Raw genomic sequence first — 15,317 nt, 5'->3', positions numbered from 1 at the left:
GGGTATGCATCCGCATTCAGTTAACACCACTTAGATATCATCACAATCTTTTCCAACCAAACACATCTTCAAGAACCCTTGAAAGGTATCCAAGACAATTTTTTTTCTCATTTTTTATTATATGTTTGCCCATGTTAATTGTAGTCAGTTATCTAATAAGCATATATTAATACAATCCTTAACTGAATAGTTATTATGTTTGATTTACAAAAATCACATTACAATCAGTATAATCATACCCAGTAAGCAAACTGCAGTTATACTCTCAGATGTCAATTTTTTTTCTTTCTAGACATGAAAACAACATGGCAGCCAAGTTCTAATCTTTGGTCTTCAACCCATCCAATAAGTTACTGGAAGAGAGTCTTATTTGTCTTACTAGTCACCTTTATAGAGCAGTGATGAATACACAGAGTACCCAGAAGAACATTTAGAACATTTAGTGTGGGTTGGAAGCTGTACAATACGAAGAACCTGAAACTTGCCAGTGAAGTATCTTTGGCTTCTTAAACTAATAAAGCAGTTCACAATTACTGTCCTTAGAGTTCACAAAATGAGATCAGAGTATCCCAGAGGAAGCCTAACTAAAGGTCCACAAAATATATCCACAAAGGGGAATTCCACATATTCAGTCAACTCATTGTCCAATTTGTCAAGTCCTAATCTAATATCCTGACTTCACAGATTTGTTATTCTTACAAACACAGTGAATGTATCTGAGAAAAAGCACATGATAGAAGTGCTGTATTTAGATGAATGAGACTCATTACACAACACATTCTACACACATTTACGGTATATACATACAAATAAAATACCAATGTCAGGGCTGGTGACGAAGATCTCTGAAGTTGTAGTTATCACAAATTTAAGTGTGATCTAGATGCCTCTAAAAATACTTTCTGCACACAGGAACCATGGTGAAAAAACCTTTGTAAAAACTAGCAATAACTACTCTCTTCAGAAGGAATTTAAGAAGTTAATAAACCCCCAACTAAATGAAGCCAAGATAAAACTCACAGATGGCTCTGTGTTTCTGAAATACAGATTTATAGCACAAGATAATTCTCTTCATAGAAATTTAATAAACTTCAAACACATACAGAAGCATAGATCAAGAAGTATTAACAACAGAAGCTTCAAGAACTTCTGACAGGCTATAAGAGGTTCAGAAAGAAGTTCTGTTCATCTTATGAGGAAAATGACAATTAAAATACTAGTAACCCAAAAGGAGTTAAATCGTCACAATCTTAATAAAATTCTAAAAAATAATCTGAAGATGGTCAGGCACTCTAACAAGGGAGTGTAGAGCAGAACTGAGTTATATTCTAGTCTAACTTCACTGAAAGTATTTAAAAGATGCCCCTGCTATAGAACATTTGAACATCCAAGTTCAAGTGGAAGCACAGTTTTCTGCCCATTTTTGGTAGTATTCTTTTCCTGCCAGTCCCATTTCTGAATTCTCATTCCTGTCTAGTGAATAATATATCAATTTAAAGATACAAAGAGTTTTATACTGCAAGCTTTACAACTTCGATCACTTCATGTTTTAACCCTGCAGCATATTTACCTTACCTTTCATCCATTTATCACAGCTGTTCATCTAAATTTAAAAGCTGATTTACGCAGACAGCAATACAATCTTCTATTTTTTGAAAAGTTTGGAAAAAGTTCTATTCACATTCTCACCGATTTGTTGAGTTGTGATAGGAACTCTAGAGATCATCTGATCCAACGTCCCTGCTCAAAACAGGGTCAACAAGAACAAGTTGCTCACTACCCTGTCCAGCATCTTCAAGGACAGAGACTCCACACTGGCTGACAACAGCATAGCAGACACAGCAATGACCTGGTTTATTTCCCTCTACAGAGTAAATCACATCATCTTGCCACTGACAAATTAAAATTTTATGTAACTGTACTTTTCATTTCATGTGACATGCCTAACCACAAATCAATAACAATGATGTGACACGACTATCAGCCTAACTTTACAGAAAGAGAACCAAACCACAAAGAATACTGAAGCCAAGGACTAGTTCTTTTTAGGTTTTTTTAAATATTGTGAAGCTTTTGCTTTGGTTGTTAATCCTGGGGCTTATCTGGAGAGAGATCTCAAAGGAAATCTCATTCTTCATATGGAAAACCAGATCATTTAAAATACTTTAATGCAGCACTTCTTCTACTGGAAAAAAAAAAAAATCCATTTTTTCAATCCTGAGAAGCAATGGATCCCACATTTCCTACCTGCTGTCCTGTCTGCGGTAATCCTGCTGGTCTATTCTTATCATCGGCTTCACCATTCCTCGCTCGGCTGTGCTGGATGCAGATGATGTCCTGTCACCGTCCAGCCTGCTGGTGCTCTAATTCAAAACAGCAGGACAGGTGCTTAGCATGCAAGCACTGCATGAGCTGCTATTTGTGCCTAGCAGCACTAAAATGAAGCTGAGGTCTGAGGCTTGAAAAGAGATGGGGAAACAGAAGAAGGGAGTATGGCACAGAGAACAACAGCTCAGCAGGTCTTTTCACCACAGTGAAGCACTGAAGAGCCTGCTCCCAATTCAACAGACAACAATGGCCAGCTAGGAGCAGTTCTTTGTTAATGCACTGCTAGAATTTATAATGTAGCTTGTAAACACCTTTAATCAAAAGTTGCATAGCTACAATACAAAGCAAGAATGGGTTGGGAATCAAAAGTTTAGGTAAGAGACAAAGTTAAGTGCATTAACAAATTTAGAACTAGTCATACTCCCCCATTCTGCTTCTGCAATAGTTCCAAGCGTTTGCATTAGTGATATGACACATAATTTATCCTGATCTTAAGGAAAATCTGTTCTGGCAGGCAATACAACATTTCCAAGACAAAAAGGGGAAATTCAAACTGTTATTTTTTTATGTAACATTTGATTGTTTTCTTTTGGTGTCTTAGGCTCCTTAATAAGGAAGCTTTTAATTTATGATTTCTAATTCAATCAAATCCTATCAAGAATGGGACAAATACGCTGCTTTAAGCAGCAAAATAAATAGCAATTTTTTTCAGCATAAAGAGCAGAAAACAAGACATCAGTAAAATAGAAAGTGTTTCAACATTTCATAAGATTTCTAGGACTAAATAATTTACTTCAACACAGGAAAACCTTCCAACAAGTGCATCAAGTTTGAACTAAATCACTTTTCACCACCACATCTCAGAGAACTTTCATTAAACTTACTGTTACCCCTTTTCCAAACAGAAAAGCAAACTTAGAAGAAAGCAAATGTCAGAAAATGAGTGATTCATCAGTGCTTTAACAAGATGTACAGTCTCAAACAGCACAACTGAAGAAGAAACTAGATTTTCCCATTATTCCCTCAGTCCACTAGAAGTATTTTTTTCTAATGACTGTGACTGGAATATGAAATAAGCTATATAATAAAGCCAGAAACACTTATTCTGAGAAATTTTTAAGGTATTTTATTGGTTTGCAAAATTTCTGTTCTTCCTTGTAAAATATCACTAATATTCCTATTAGAAGTAGGTGAAGAACACATTCAAGATAAAAAGCACTACCCAATAGTACCAAGAAAGTAGAGAAACTGAATCAAAAGACCGGTAAGAAAACACGTAAGACTAAAAATACATTCAAAAGTTATCAGAGTTATTAATACCTACACTGCTTCATTAATATCACTAAATAGTTACAAGTATTTCAGTTGTGTAATAGCAGAAATAAAACAAAAAAGGGAATGCAGTTCTGGGAAGATTACTCCATTTCATACTGCAGAAATAATTCCTTCTCTCATTTCATCTGAGACACATGATCATAGCAAGTAAGGCATTACCCATTGTGTAATTTACTCTTTATTTGCTCTTGGAAAATGCAATTCTGAGACAAAATCTATTAACAGAAAGTGCAGAAAGAAAGCATGAAAAGATTATCACCTCATAAAATGTTTATAATTATGAGTGCAGAGACAGTTTGTTTATTCAATGTGTGTACAGGAGCTCTATTGAAGTATAAAGTCACATCCATTAAATTTTAAAAGCCTAGTTAAATTAAAATTGAACACCCTTTCACATTTTATATAAAACATTTATTTACCCCATCACAGATGACAACAGCCATATGCTACACACACAAGGTAACAATGTACCAGTTCTAACAAGAATCTCTACCTGCATATGATCTGCTTTCTGTAAGTCAATTTGGGGAGAAACAACTTCAGTTTTGGAGAGTTTCCCTTTCTAAAAAATGTTACTATCCTTGACATGAGATGCATCCCCAATGCCAATACAAATATAAACAGAAGGGTTTTGGGGAAAAAAAGAAACCAAATCTGAGCTCATCCACAAGGAAAAATAGCAGGGGAGACTGATAAATTGGCCACACTTTCCCAAATACTACTGCTGCTGTAATTTTGATTTAACTTACACATGCTGTTATTTATTGCTAGGTTAGTAACAATGCAATACCTTGCTTGCTGGTAATGCTGTTCCACTGTGAATATCTCCCTCCAGATCAAATGTGGTTTCCTGGACAGCTCTATAAGCAAGATAACATTTCCAGTATGTTTTAGAAATTAGACTGTTCAACATTTAATAAACAAGGAAGAGAGTAAATAAAATTAGTAAATAAAAATTCAAGGGTTATAACATGAGCCCAGTTAATGTTAACTTTTTTAATACTCTATTAGTTCTTCATATCAATAAAAACCTAAAAATATTTATACAGACAATTTCATTTGCAACACCAGAGTCATAGCTAATTTCTTCCCAGTCAAGTGAGAAAATATGAATACACACATAATACACATAAAACATGTTCATGGCATTGTGTTCATTACAATAAACTAGCTACAATTTTTTACTCAGCTCATTAGTATTAAATGTACAACATAATGTAAATAACTCATACATCATAGCAATGCACATTACTATCTCCTTATTCTAAAGATTAAAAAAGTATTTGATTGTTCAAGCTGCAACAGCCCTTTGCCATAGATTTTACTGTCCAGATAAAGCTCTGCAGTAATACAGTGCTTTCCAGTTGACTGTAAATTTGCAAGAGCACCTATTTATTGATCTGCAGGCTAAATGCAGCATGAACTCAAAATTTAAGCAAGAATGTTACATGACAGCCACATGGCTGGAGATCCTCCCACAGACAGGGCCTACAAAAAGCACAGTGTCCTCCATAAGAAAATGCAGTGGAGAAAAAACTAAAAATGGTTATAGCATACATCTATATTAATTCAGCAGATAAGCTGCTTTTCCCGAGCTATCTTTCTCTCACTCATCTCCAAGCCAATTTGTTACTTTTCTGAATAACATTATATAATAATGTGTATATTAACAATAGTAGCCTCATTTGGACCCAGAGAAGATGGAAAAGAGGATGTTCTTTTCCCCTGCTATACAAACTAATTTTAAGATAGTTTCTTCTGAGTATTTCTGTAGCCATTGAACAAAACACCTGAACCCCTAAGAGTCACAGTATTGATGATCAGTATTTTTACTATGCACTTATCAAAAATATGAATGAGAAAGAACAGGGTAGACTTCTGTACTGTCAGTCCTTGCAACACAGAAACCAGTGGGTAAGTAATCACACTATTAAAAGTGTTTGCTATATTGAGACATATAGTTCCCTATCTTAACAGTCTCATTTTATGATTTCATTACCAAATCCTTTTAGTGGAATTTTGAAAGTTATTATCTGAAAAAAAACAAAAAACAGAATCTCTGAAAACATTCCGCAACTTCTTGACTTTTCCTGGAGCTTGGATGAACTATGAAATACATTAAAATAAGGCATCATAGTGTTTTGCACACAGAAGTGAGCATGAGGAAATCTTGTTTAATACTTCATAATGAAAAAGACACTTGCTAATCCTACATAAAATCACAAGGTGGAGCTCAAGTATTAAAATGGTATACTTAGCACTTTAAATGAGTTCACACACTAGTCCCAGGCCATTAATTATGCTTTCATTATGTATTTTTCCCCAAGGCTCTCCTTCTAACCTCAGTAGGATGAAAATAAATTTTACGCACCCAGTTTTGTGTCTTGGGCCTTTGACCATAAGACTTGCATCAGTAGATCTTTTGGAAATAATATGGTCCTGAGTAGGATCCACAAACTTAAATACATGAGAAGACCCAAACTGAACCTTCATCCCGCTTTGCAGCATGGTGGTTTCTGAAATACGCTGACCTTCCACATAGGTTTCAGCATCAATGCTTCTAGGGGTTACAGTAACAACTCCATCCATATTAGTGAGGTCACAGTGATGAGGCTGAATTCCTGGACCAAATAACTGGGAAAAAATTAATTAACAGAATAAATTATACTGTAGCAGAAATAAAAAAACAGACTAAGATGTAGCTTCCTCTATACAAACTCGTTATTTAACTTTGATTATAAATTTAAAGAGATGAGTAAGTAGTACTAAAATCTGTGAGTTTCACTTCTTTTTTCAATGCAACAAGAATAATAAAACACACATTTAACTAACATGTGCAGCAGACATCCCATAATGAAAATTTTTTTACTTTTTTTTTTTACTGGTCATATATTATTTTCTTCCACTTGCTGTTTTATATGAAATCTCAGAGGGTAAATAATTATAAATCAACTAAATGCACTGCAATGGACCCAGGCTACTGTAAGAGACTCTCTGGCATGAACTTCATACAAATATGCTTGTTTTATACTCTTAAAAAATCCTGCCTAAACAGAATTAAGAGTAAGACTTGAAAACCATTAAAACAGTGATATGTAACACTAATTGATCAAGTTATGAAAAAGAAAACCCCATTTCAAATAATACATCCCTTATATAATAAAAACTTGACTTAAAATAATAAAACCCTCCTTTTAAATCAAGAGTGTAAGTAAATTAAAACAGATAATTATGGCCATTAATACAAAACTTCAGCAATATTTTACTCTTAAAACTTTGAAGGGTATTTACAGCATATTTTATTAAGATTCTTATAATGACACAGAACACACCAGAGATCAGATCAGTACTGTAATATGAGTCTACTTTTTTCCATACCTGAATGGAATTGTCATCAAATTTTTCAGTTCCAACTTCAGTGACACTTAATTGTAGACGATAGAGCTTTGGCTTATCTCTGGAGTCAGAACCATCTGTACAGCAAGTGATAAATATTAATTTGTAAGTTAATGAAGTTCAAATACTCACACAGTATTTCTATATTTACTGCAACTTAGTTCAGAATTGCAATGTTCACAAAAAAGAAAACCCGAGTGACATTCTTTCAAGATTGTAGGGAACTTGGTTGTTGCTCATAATGTAAGAACCCTGAAAGCAGAGAAAGCCTACTTGAAAGCATATTTCCTGTACAAGTTCCTAACTACTACAGGTTTAAACACTAATAAGCTTAGGAGATGGCTGGGCAGATCTGAAACACCATGTCGAATTCAGGAGATAATTCTACTATTCAATTTCAGACAAGATACACACTTCCAGCAGAAAGAGCCAATAGTAAACTTTTTTTTTTACTGTAACAGCCAACAAACTTATGCAAAAGTGTTACACATACTGCAGTTCTGTTCTCAGAAAGAAAGCTGTCCAGGAAAATACCCTGGCCAAGGCTTTCCACTTCTCCAACCTTCTGCAATTCTTCTGTCCAAGTTGTTATACCTGTATGTCCACCATCGCCCACTGCTATCTATTCTACAGTTCAAGGTTGCTCCTTTTTGTGATGAAGTAAGCAAAAAAGCCTTATGGGGTTGCCTTTTTAATTATGCTTTGTAATTTTAATTTCAGGCTTGTAGGATCTGAGGCTCACATCTGTAAATATGGGGGACTGCCGTTTTTCTCAGCCTTTAAATATTATGATTGTACAATTGAAGTTATTAATATTCCTGAACTCATCAAAAGGCATATTCACAGATAATACAGATAATCAGCTATTCAAAGTGCTGCTGAACATCACTTCAGTATACCCAGTCTACTTCTTTATTATCAGATTGATCTCAGTTTACTGGCTCATTCACATGACTTGGATACAGAGGCAATTGCTGGCTGCCACATGAACAGCCACATGTTACTGAAGTGCATCCTCTACATACAGAATCTAATCTTCAGTCAATTAAACATTTGTAGAAATATCAACATCACCAGCTGTAGAGAAGTGGAAAAACTAGACATACTTCACTAGCAAACTTCATGAATTTGTGCAATTGCACAGGACATAAAAGCCAGTCTGCTAGGTTCTTCTGCAAAAATATAAACAGCCTCTGTTTTGACAGGAGGACATTTCTACTGGAATTATTTCTATAATAAATACAAGTATCCTAAAGTGCTTTATTTCCAAAGACACAGTCAGGTTCTAGAGTATGAAGATCTCTTTTTCACACACTAAGATTTAAAAAGCTGTATTTTTTTATCCAGTGACATGCAACCAAATTTCCATCTTCCTAGTTAATGGTCAAGTGCTCTGGCAGAGCCCATCCATGATTTTTAGTCCAGCACACTCTACGAAACCTTTCTGCTCTCTGGAATAACAATGTCAGCAAAACAGAAGTCTGAATTCAATTCACATAATTGAGCACTGGACTCAAGTTTGAATACAGTTCTTTAAACCCCAGTATTGCACTCTGCAACTATAAAGGAAAGGGTAAGCAGCACTGACAACCACATGTAGTTTTCCTACAGCAGTCTAGAAAATAAAGTGAGGAAACAGGGAAAAAATGTAATAAAACAAAAAAGATTTTGGCAAACATTTCACAATTAAAAGAGAATGGCTTAGTATTCTTGTGTGTTTGGTCAAACCAGAACACATCTGCACATTACTCTAAACTCTAAGGAGAATTAAAAGTACATAATGATTTGTACATTAGGCTATCAATTTTGAACACTATAAAAAATGAACGTGCCTCTACTCTCTAACGTGCTACATCTTTGACATATACTACTAATGTTAGACAAACCTGGCAGCAGAAACACCAAAGGATGCTATGAAACGCCACAGAGTAGAAAGTAAGGTAATTTTCCCAGAGGTCCAAATACTATTCCCAGTAAAAATCATCACAGACTTCATCCACTGTATCAACACAGTCTAATACTGAAAAGGACAGCTAAGTTACTTGCCATTTACCCAATAACCCTTTTAACTATGAATTCTGCAAGCAGATGGATCAAAGAACTTTTAGTTCTACTACATTGCTCTGAAATTTAGCTGTTAATTATAGCTGGAAGGTTGAACTCTTTGGATAACAGCATAGTCATTATCTATTTGATGTTTGTTCACCAATCAAATAATTAAATGGCAGCTGATAAAACAGATAACTACTTCACAGAAGCAATCCCTTGGAAAAAAACCCTTAAGCTAAATAAGATAGTCCTTCATTTGTCATCAAGAAACACAAGATTTACAGTCGGAGAAGTTTTTAGTGACTAATGAGAGAACAGTATCAAATACAGCGTTACCTTCATAAGTGTGATAGTTGTAGTAGGCAAAGTGATTCCTTCTCCCTGGGGTTAGAAACACATGCAGAGGACCCAGGTGAAGGCAGCACCAGCAGAACAGATACCATGCAGAACATGCGGAGGAGGGCAAGAAAAGAAAAGACAGGAAAGGATGAAACTGTAGCCAGACAACACCTATTCAATTTATAAGGATGAAGTTCATTAAACTTTCAACTTTAGAAACTGTGTAGAATATAAAGACATCAGTACTATAAAGCTACTGAATGAAACAATCCTTATTGTTTAGAGAAGTGATAACAAGCTGTTAGAAGAAAAACACGAACAGGCCAGTCCCACAGGCAATGTGTGAAGCTCAGCACTGACACCCGTGGCACTTCAGACTGGGTTTACTATATGGGAGTCTCATGCCTCTGCCCAAGAACAACATCTTAATGATAAAGCACCAAATCCCACAAAGAGTAAGAGAACAAGAAAAGAAATCAACAGTACTATTAAAAGAACCCAAAACATTAATATGCAAACCAAACCTCAACCTGTAGAACATGGCAGTACATTTCACATATTCTGTGTACTGATAATCTCATCTGGATTTAAAACCAACAAAACAAACAAAAAAAACCCACAAACCATTTGACCATAAATTTGGCCCTTTTTTTGCAGTTCTGATCTAGCAAAGCTTTCAGCATCAATTTCCAACCTTGCTTCCCAAAAGGTATACAACCAGACTTCGAACTGTAACATTTACTTGAATATCTGAGTGTACTCAAGTTACACTTAATAGGAAAAAGAGCTGTATATAAATCAATCACCAAAAACAAAAGTCCATATCCAAATCTATAAACATGAGGATGACAGAAATTAAGAGCATAAGTCATGTATGTTCTATCAGTAGTTGTGCTATACACAATCAATCCCCCCAGCGCTTCCTAGATCATAAAATTAGTTGCAAATTACCACTAAGCCCAGCACGTTCCAATTATGCCAAAATAAAACTCAGCTTGCTAAATGATTAGAAAGTACCAAACAGGCTGAAAAATGTTTCACATCTATGTTAGATTTAAAAATTCATGTTCTTGTCCTGTTGGCACTATCAAATACCATGTATGCTACAGTGTACTCGTGAATATAAACAAAATCAGATTTAAGTTTAGTAAATAATTTCTCCCCCATTTTTCACTCCAAACATTTTCTGCTAAGATTTTAATATTACAGCAATATGTATCTCTACCTTTAGAACTGTTACTTCCAATTCAGAATCTGACATCAGAAGAACAACTCATGTGGCACAGAGTTCCTCGTGCTTACAAAGAATGTCTTATTTTTGAAAAATCCAAATGACTATGCAATAATGTAATTTAGCTTATTAGATAACCAGAATTCTTACCTGGGCTTAATTCTACCAGATATGGTAGCTTCTCAGGAGGAAGGCAAGAGCCATAGCCAGACCCGTCAACTCTTTCCTTCCCCTTTAATGGCTTTCCATCCGTTATCTTCCTGGTTTTCTTTGGGACATAATCAGGAGGCCGCCTTTTCAACTGAAACACCAGTATTCCTAAAACATAGTATTATACATCTTTTAAGTCACACTACCACTGCATAAGCACACAACCAACATCTATTAATCTGCAAGTGTCCAATAGGATTACTTTCAGCTTCCTATGTTCCTGTCACTTCTTTAGAATAGTTTTAACTTAATAATAACTATACACAGATTAAAAGCATACTTCAGTATAGCAAATAACTTAGAAAATTTGGGATAAAATGCAAAGCTCTTCTACTACCTAATGGTGTAATACTACAAATAGTGCATAATGAAACAGTAAATAACTCTAATACTCCCTATTATTCTAAGTGCCCAAAACCAAAACACACTAAAATATATGTTATAATTTCTTTCTTTACAGGGGCTCCACAACATGTCTTACAACCCAAGGCATAAAAACATCTTAAAGGTTTTTGGACATACCTTTATCACTAGGCCACTCTCTGAATATCTGCAGTGGACACTCATCATCATCAAGAATAGTCTCTTTAGCACCTTTATCATCAGAGTGCTGAGAACCAGGAGGCAGCATGACCTAAAAAAGAATTATCAGTTTTCAGAGCCATGGAACAGAATTAGAACATTCAGGGGTATATTCTCTGATAACATTTTTTGCATGTGTTGTTTATAACAAGAGATAAGGCCAAAGAATTCAGTAACTTGGAATGTATTTTGCTTCCAAGATTTTCTAATGCTCCTCTCTTGCCTCTTGCCACAGTTAAACTGCAATTCCCAGAACCCCAAGTAAGTCTAAAAAGTAAAGAACAGCAAGTTACAATTAAAGTAGGTGAGATTATCTTTCAGTAAAAAAAAAATTGTTGCAATTTCTCATCAGCTAAGACAAAGAGCAACATAAATCTTTGGAGATGATAGGGAAAAAAACCTCCTGAACTTTCCATTATTATATCACACATTGGAATTCATATTTCATTTTGTTAATGCCATTCTGCTAACATAACATATATATATCTTTAGAAAAGACACAACAAGCTGGCAAAGACTATGTAATTTATACATGCTGCATCCTTGTCTTACCCAAAATGTACCTGGTCTACACAAGGGACTAAGGGCACAACTGGAGCATTTCACACAATTGATTCATATGCTGCCTAGCTCTAAGGAAGAAATAAAATCAAGAATACTTTTGGAACAGAACTACAGACTGTTCCTACCTTTTAGAGCTATATCCTTACAAGGCAGAGGAAGGGGGAAACATTGATTCATGAAATCTGATCTTAGAGGAGACACAGCCTGTAATTTCATGCATTACTGCTCCTCACAGCAATCAAGAACAAGTAACAAGGACAGGCAGTTATTAAAGACAGATCTTTCAAAGCTGAATCAAAAAATAAAATGTGTCGTACTCCCACACTTGTAATCCTAACAATGTTATTTAAATTCATAGACAGTTCTATTTTAAACAAACTACTCCAAATTATTCCCATCTCTGAACTATGACCAAGGTAAGACCTTCTGAAGTGATGTAGCCATTGGCTACACCCTACTATGCTGCAGCCCTCTAGAGACTCTGCACTCTCATTTGTTCCCTCCTTTCCATGCCTATTTCTGTGTTAACCAAGTTCTCACAGATCTACCTCAAATATCCTTTCATCTTCTTCCAAGCAGGAAACGACTACATTTAAGATTAAAAGCATACAATCCCTAAACCATTTTCTATGCAAAACATGGCTAAACATAGGACTAATTAAATTATCTTTAATTAGATTTTCAAATAGAGACGATATTATAAAAGAAAGAAAACATCAAAATGTATAAACCAGAGGGAAACAAACACATCTCTATTCAAACCTTATCTTGCCAAACTGATCTATTTCACATCTCAGATTTTAAAAACAATTACACATATAGGACAATTAGGGTAACACTATGATTCGAGCTATGTTCAACAAGCAACAATATTAAAATTCCAAAGCCATTGAGACAGAAGGTAGATGGTTCAAAGCACGAAATACAAGCAGTACCAAGAGCTAGCCAATACTGGGCTGGGAAGGAAACCAAAGAAAAACCAAATGCAATAAAACATGCAGAAAATACAAGCTAAGAAATTTAAATGAAGACCACAGCAACTTCAGACTTAACTTTCAAAACATTTGTTGGAATAAACAAGTAAGAGAAGGTTAAGTATTTGAGTATTAAACCCCCTGTGGTAAGTAATAAATAGAGATTAAATTATCAGACCTGTCTTTAATGAAAGTCTCACATGAGAACACCCTATGCTGCAACAGGTCTTCAACAAGATCTTCTGTAATTTTAATTTTTAAGTGAAAACTGTCATGTCTATGGTATATTCAAGTATATCTGCTTATTGTGATAATTAATCTACAATTTTCCTTACAAGCTAGGAACACAGGCTCTGCACATGCCCTTACTAAAACAAAACAAAACAAAACAAAAAAAACCAAAAAAACCCCAAAAAACTAAGAAAACAACAACAAAAAAAACCCCTAAGAAAACAGTAACATCACAAAAAAACCCACAACCCCCCTCAATGGATCTTGCTAAAATATTTATAATGTCCTATGTCTGTAACGACTACTTCTTAAAAAAAACCCAATAAAACTACTCACCATTAAATGCATATTTTTGTTTGACATTGCAAGAAGTTATTTATGCCTTACCCTCAAGTAAAAAATAAGTGCATGCTAAAACCAAAAGTCTAATCAAGATTCTGCTTTCAAGAGTTAATTGGTTTGCTGCATGCCTGAAGTCTAATGCCCTGAGTGAATATGCACAGGTAGCTTGGAAGACTGTCTAATTAATTTGACATCTTCATAAAAGTGCAGTGAACCCCACACTACTCAGAGAAACTCAAACCAAGCAAACCAAATACACACATTGGAAGTAACTGGTGTCTACTTGCTTACACAGAAAAGCACTTCAGAATCGGGAATAAAGGTACAGCCTGATACACTGCAAACCAAATTATGAAAGCAAACAGACAATCGGAAAATGCCATTTATAATAAAAGCTGTCAAAAATGCTATGAAGAAGTCTTACAAGTTTTATCTTTCAACTGAAACTTCAGGAGTTCAGATCTTTATTACAGGTGCTTATATAGCCTTACAATGGTCTTGTCCTGTAACTTAAAATTCATCTTAATAGTTAAGTAAATGTCAACTGCTTTAATCTTCAAAGAAGACACTGAACCAGGCACTCAAAGAGAACACAATGTTTCAAAATCCCAATCAGTAAGAAACTGAACTTGTGTGCGCCACTGGTAGCAGCTGAACTTAACAAAATGTAAAGAATAAGAACATGTACAGAACCTGTCTTACACAGAGTAAAGTGCCAGAAGAACAGGGGCAAAAGCCAACCCAGGGACAGAGAACAGCTGTGAGACTTCAGTGGTATACATTATACCACATTTAGTGGTATAAAACCACAGAGCTCAATGAAGAAATATGCCATTTCAGTATTAATATTTTCCCATACAGGAAGCAGTAATTTAGTCCAACTGGAAGATTAAAAGTTTTAAAAACAAAAAACCTCATATATCACTTCACAATTCCTCATGCTGATAGATTTGGGGGAGGGGGGGGGTGTAAACGTTAGTCACAGAACTGAGTCAATCTATTTAGCTTGGAAGCTACCGCAAGCAAAAAAACCCAACCAAATATGAAATGTGAGAAGATTGTGTTTTAGTAACTTACACGAGCAATACAATAATCCTTGGGATTTTCTTTTTCCAGGCCATATTTTTCCAGTGCTTCAATAACTGCAAAGTCTGCAGTATCTGTAGTGGACAGCAGGATTGTCTTGTATGGTATATTTGGTTTTAAACTGTCTGCATAAATTCTCAGCGTCCCACCTTGGAAATCAAATGGAATTAACAATACAATCACAGAATAAAAAGACAGACATGAAGTAGTTTATTGTATTTCTAACAGAATGTAAGAACAAATCTCTTCAAAAATCATTTCATTATTCTACTAATACAAGAGAAATTACATAACATCCCCACAAATAGATTTATCTCTGCATTGGTAAAAATTTCCAGTGATATTTCTGTAATTTATCTAATGAAGTGTTTTCCCAGTGTTTCACCATGCTTAGCATTACATGAAGTTAAAATGAAATATTGTCAATGATGTGTTGAAGAACAGATCTTTACCATCTTGTCAGGAAGTCTGTGCTGACCTTCCCTTTCTTTAACAAGCCCATTTAAGATTTCCCTCAGGACAATGTTTTCTACACTTCTCTTTCTTCACTACTCTTCCATGAACAGAACACGTAATTTCAGATTTTAGCAGTTCTAACATAGCTTAACTTGTTTTCTTCTAATGGTGTCTATACAATCACTGTTGTTATA

The 15,317-nt window shown here is 35.0% G+C and overlaps 1 protein-coding gene across 22 annotated transcripts in view; it reads right to left on the bottom strand.

Annotated features, from left to right (window-relative positions):
- Positions 1-15,317, bottom strand: part of AFDN (afadin, adherens junction formation factor) — a 119,156-nt gene that overhangs the window by 59,290 nt on the left and 44,549 nt on the right. For 17 of the 22 annotated variants that reach the window (XM_031504320.2, XM_077782082.1, XM_021544178.3 and 14 more), the window contains exons 6-13: positions 14,659-14,816; positions 11,411-11,522; positions 10,829-10,996; positions 9,445-9,489; positions 7,042-7,136; positions 6,035-6,297; positions 4,454-4,523; positions 2,248-2,363 (exon numbers count right to left, since the gene is read on the bottom strand). In XM_031504320.2, coding sequence (XP_031360180.1) covers positions 2,248-2,363; positions 4,454-4,523; positions 6,035-6,297; positions 7,042-7,136; positions 9,445-9,489; positions 10,829-10,996; positions 11,411-11,522; positions 14,659-14,816 — 1,027 coding nt within the window. The remainder of the gene's footprint in view (positions 1-2,247; positions 2,364-4,453; positions 4,524-6,034; positions 6,298-7,041; positions 7,137-9,444; positions 9,490-10,828; positions 10,997-11,410; positions 11,523-14,658; positions 14,817-15,317) is intronic. The other 5 variants (XM_077782090.1, XM_031504325.2, XM_077782092.1 and 2 more) reach the window with 1 other exon arrangement.

This window comes from Lonchura striata, chromosome 3 (genome assembly GCF_046129695.1).
Source record: "Lonchura striata isolate bLonStr1 chromosome 3, bLonStr1.mat, whole genome shotgun sequence".
NCBI lineage: Eukaryota > Metazoa > Chordata > Aves > Passeriformes > Estrildidae > Lonchura > Lonchura striata.
Note: the sequence above shows the minus strand (reverse complement) of the source record. Positions and strands in the feature narration are given on the sequence as shown.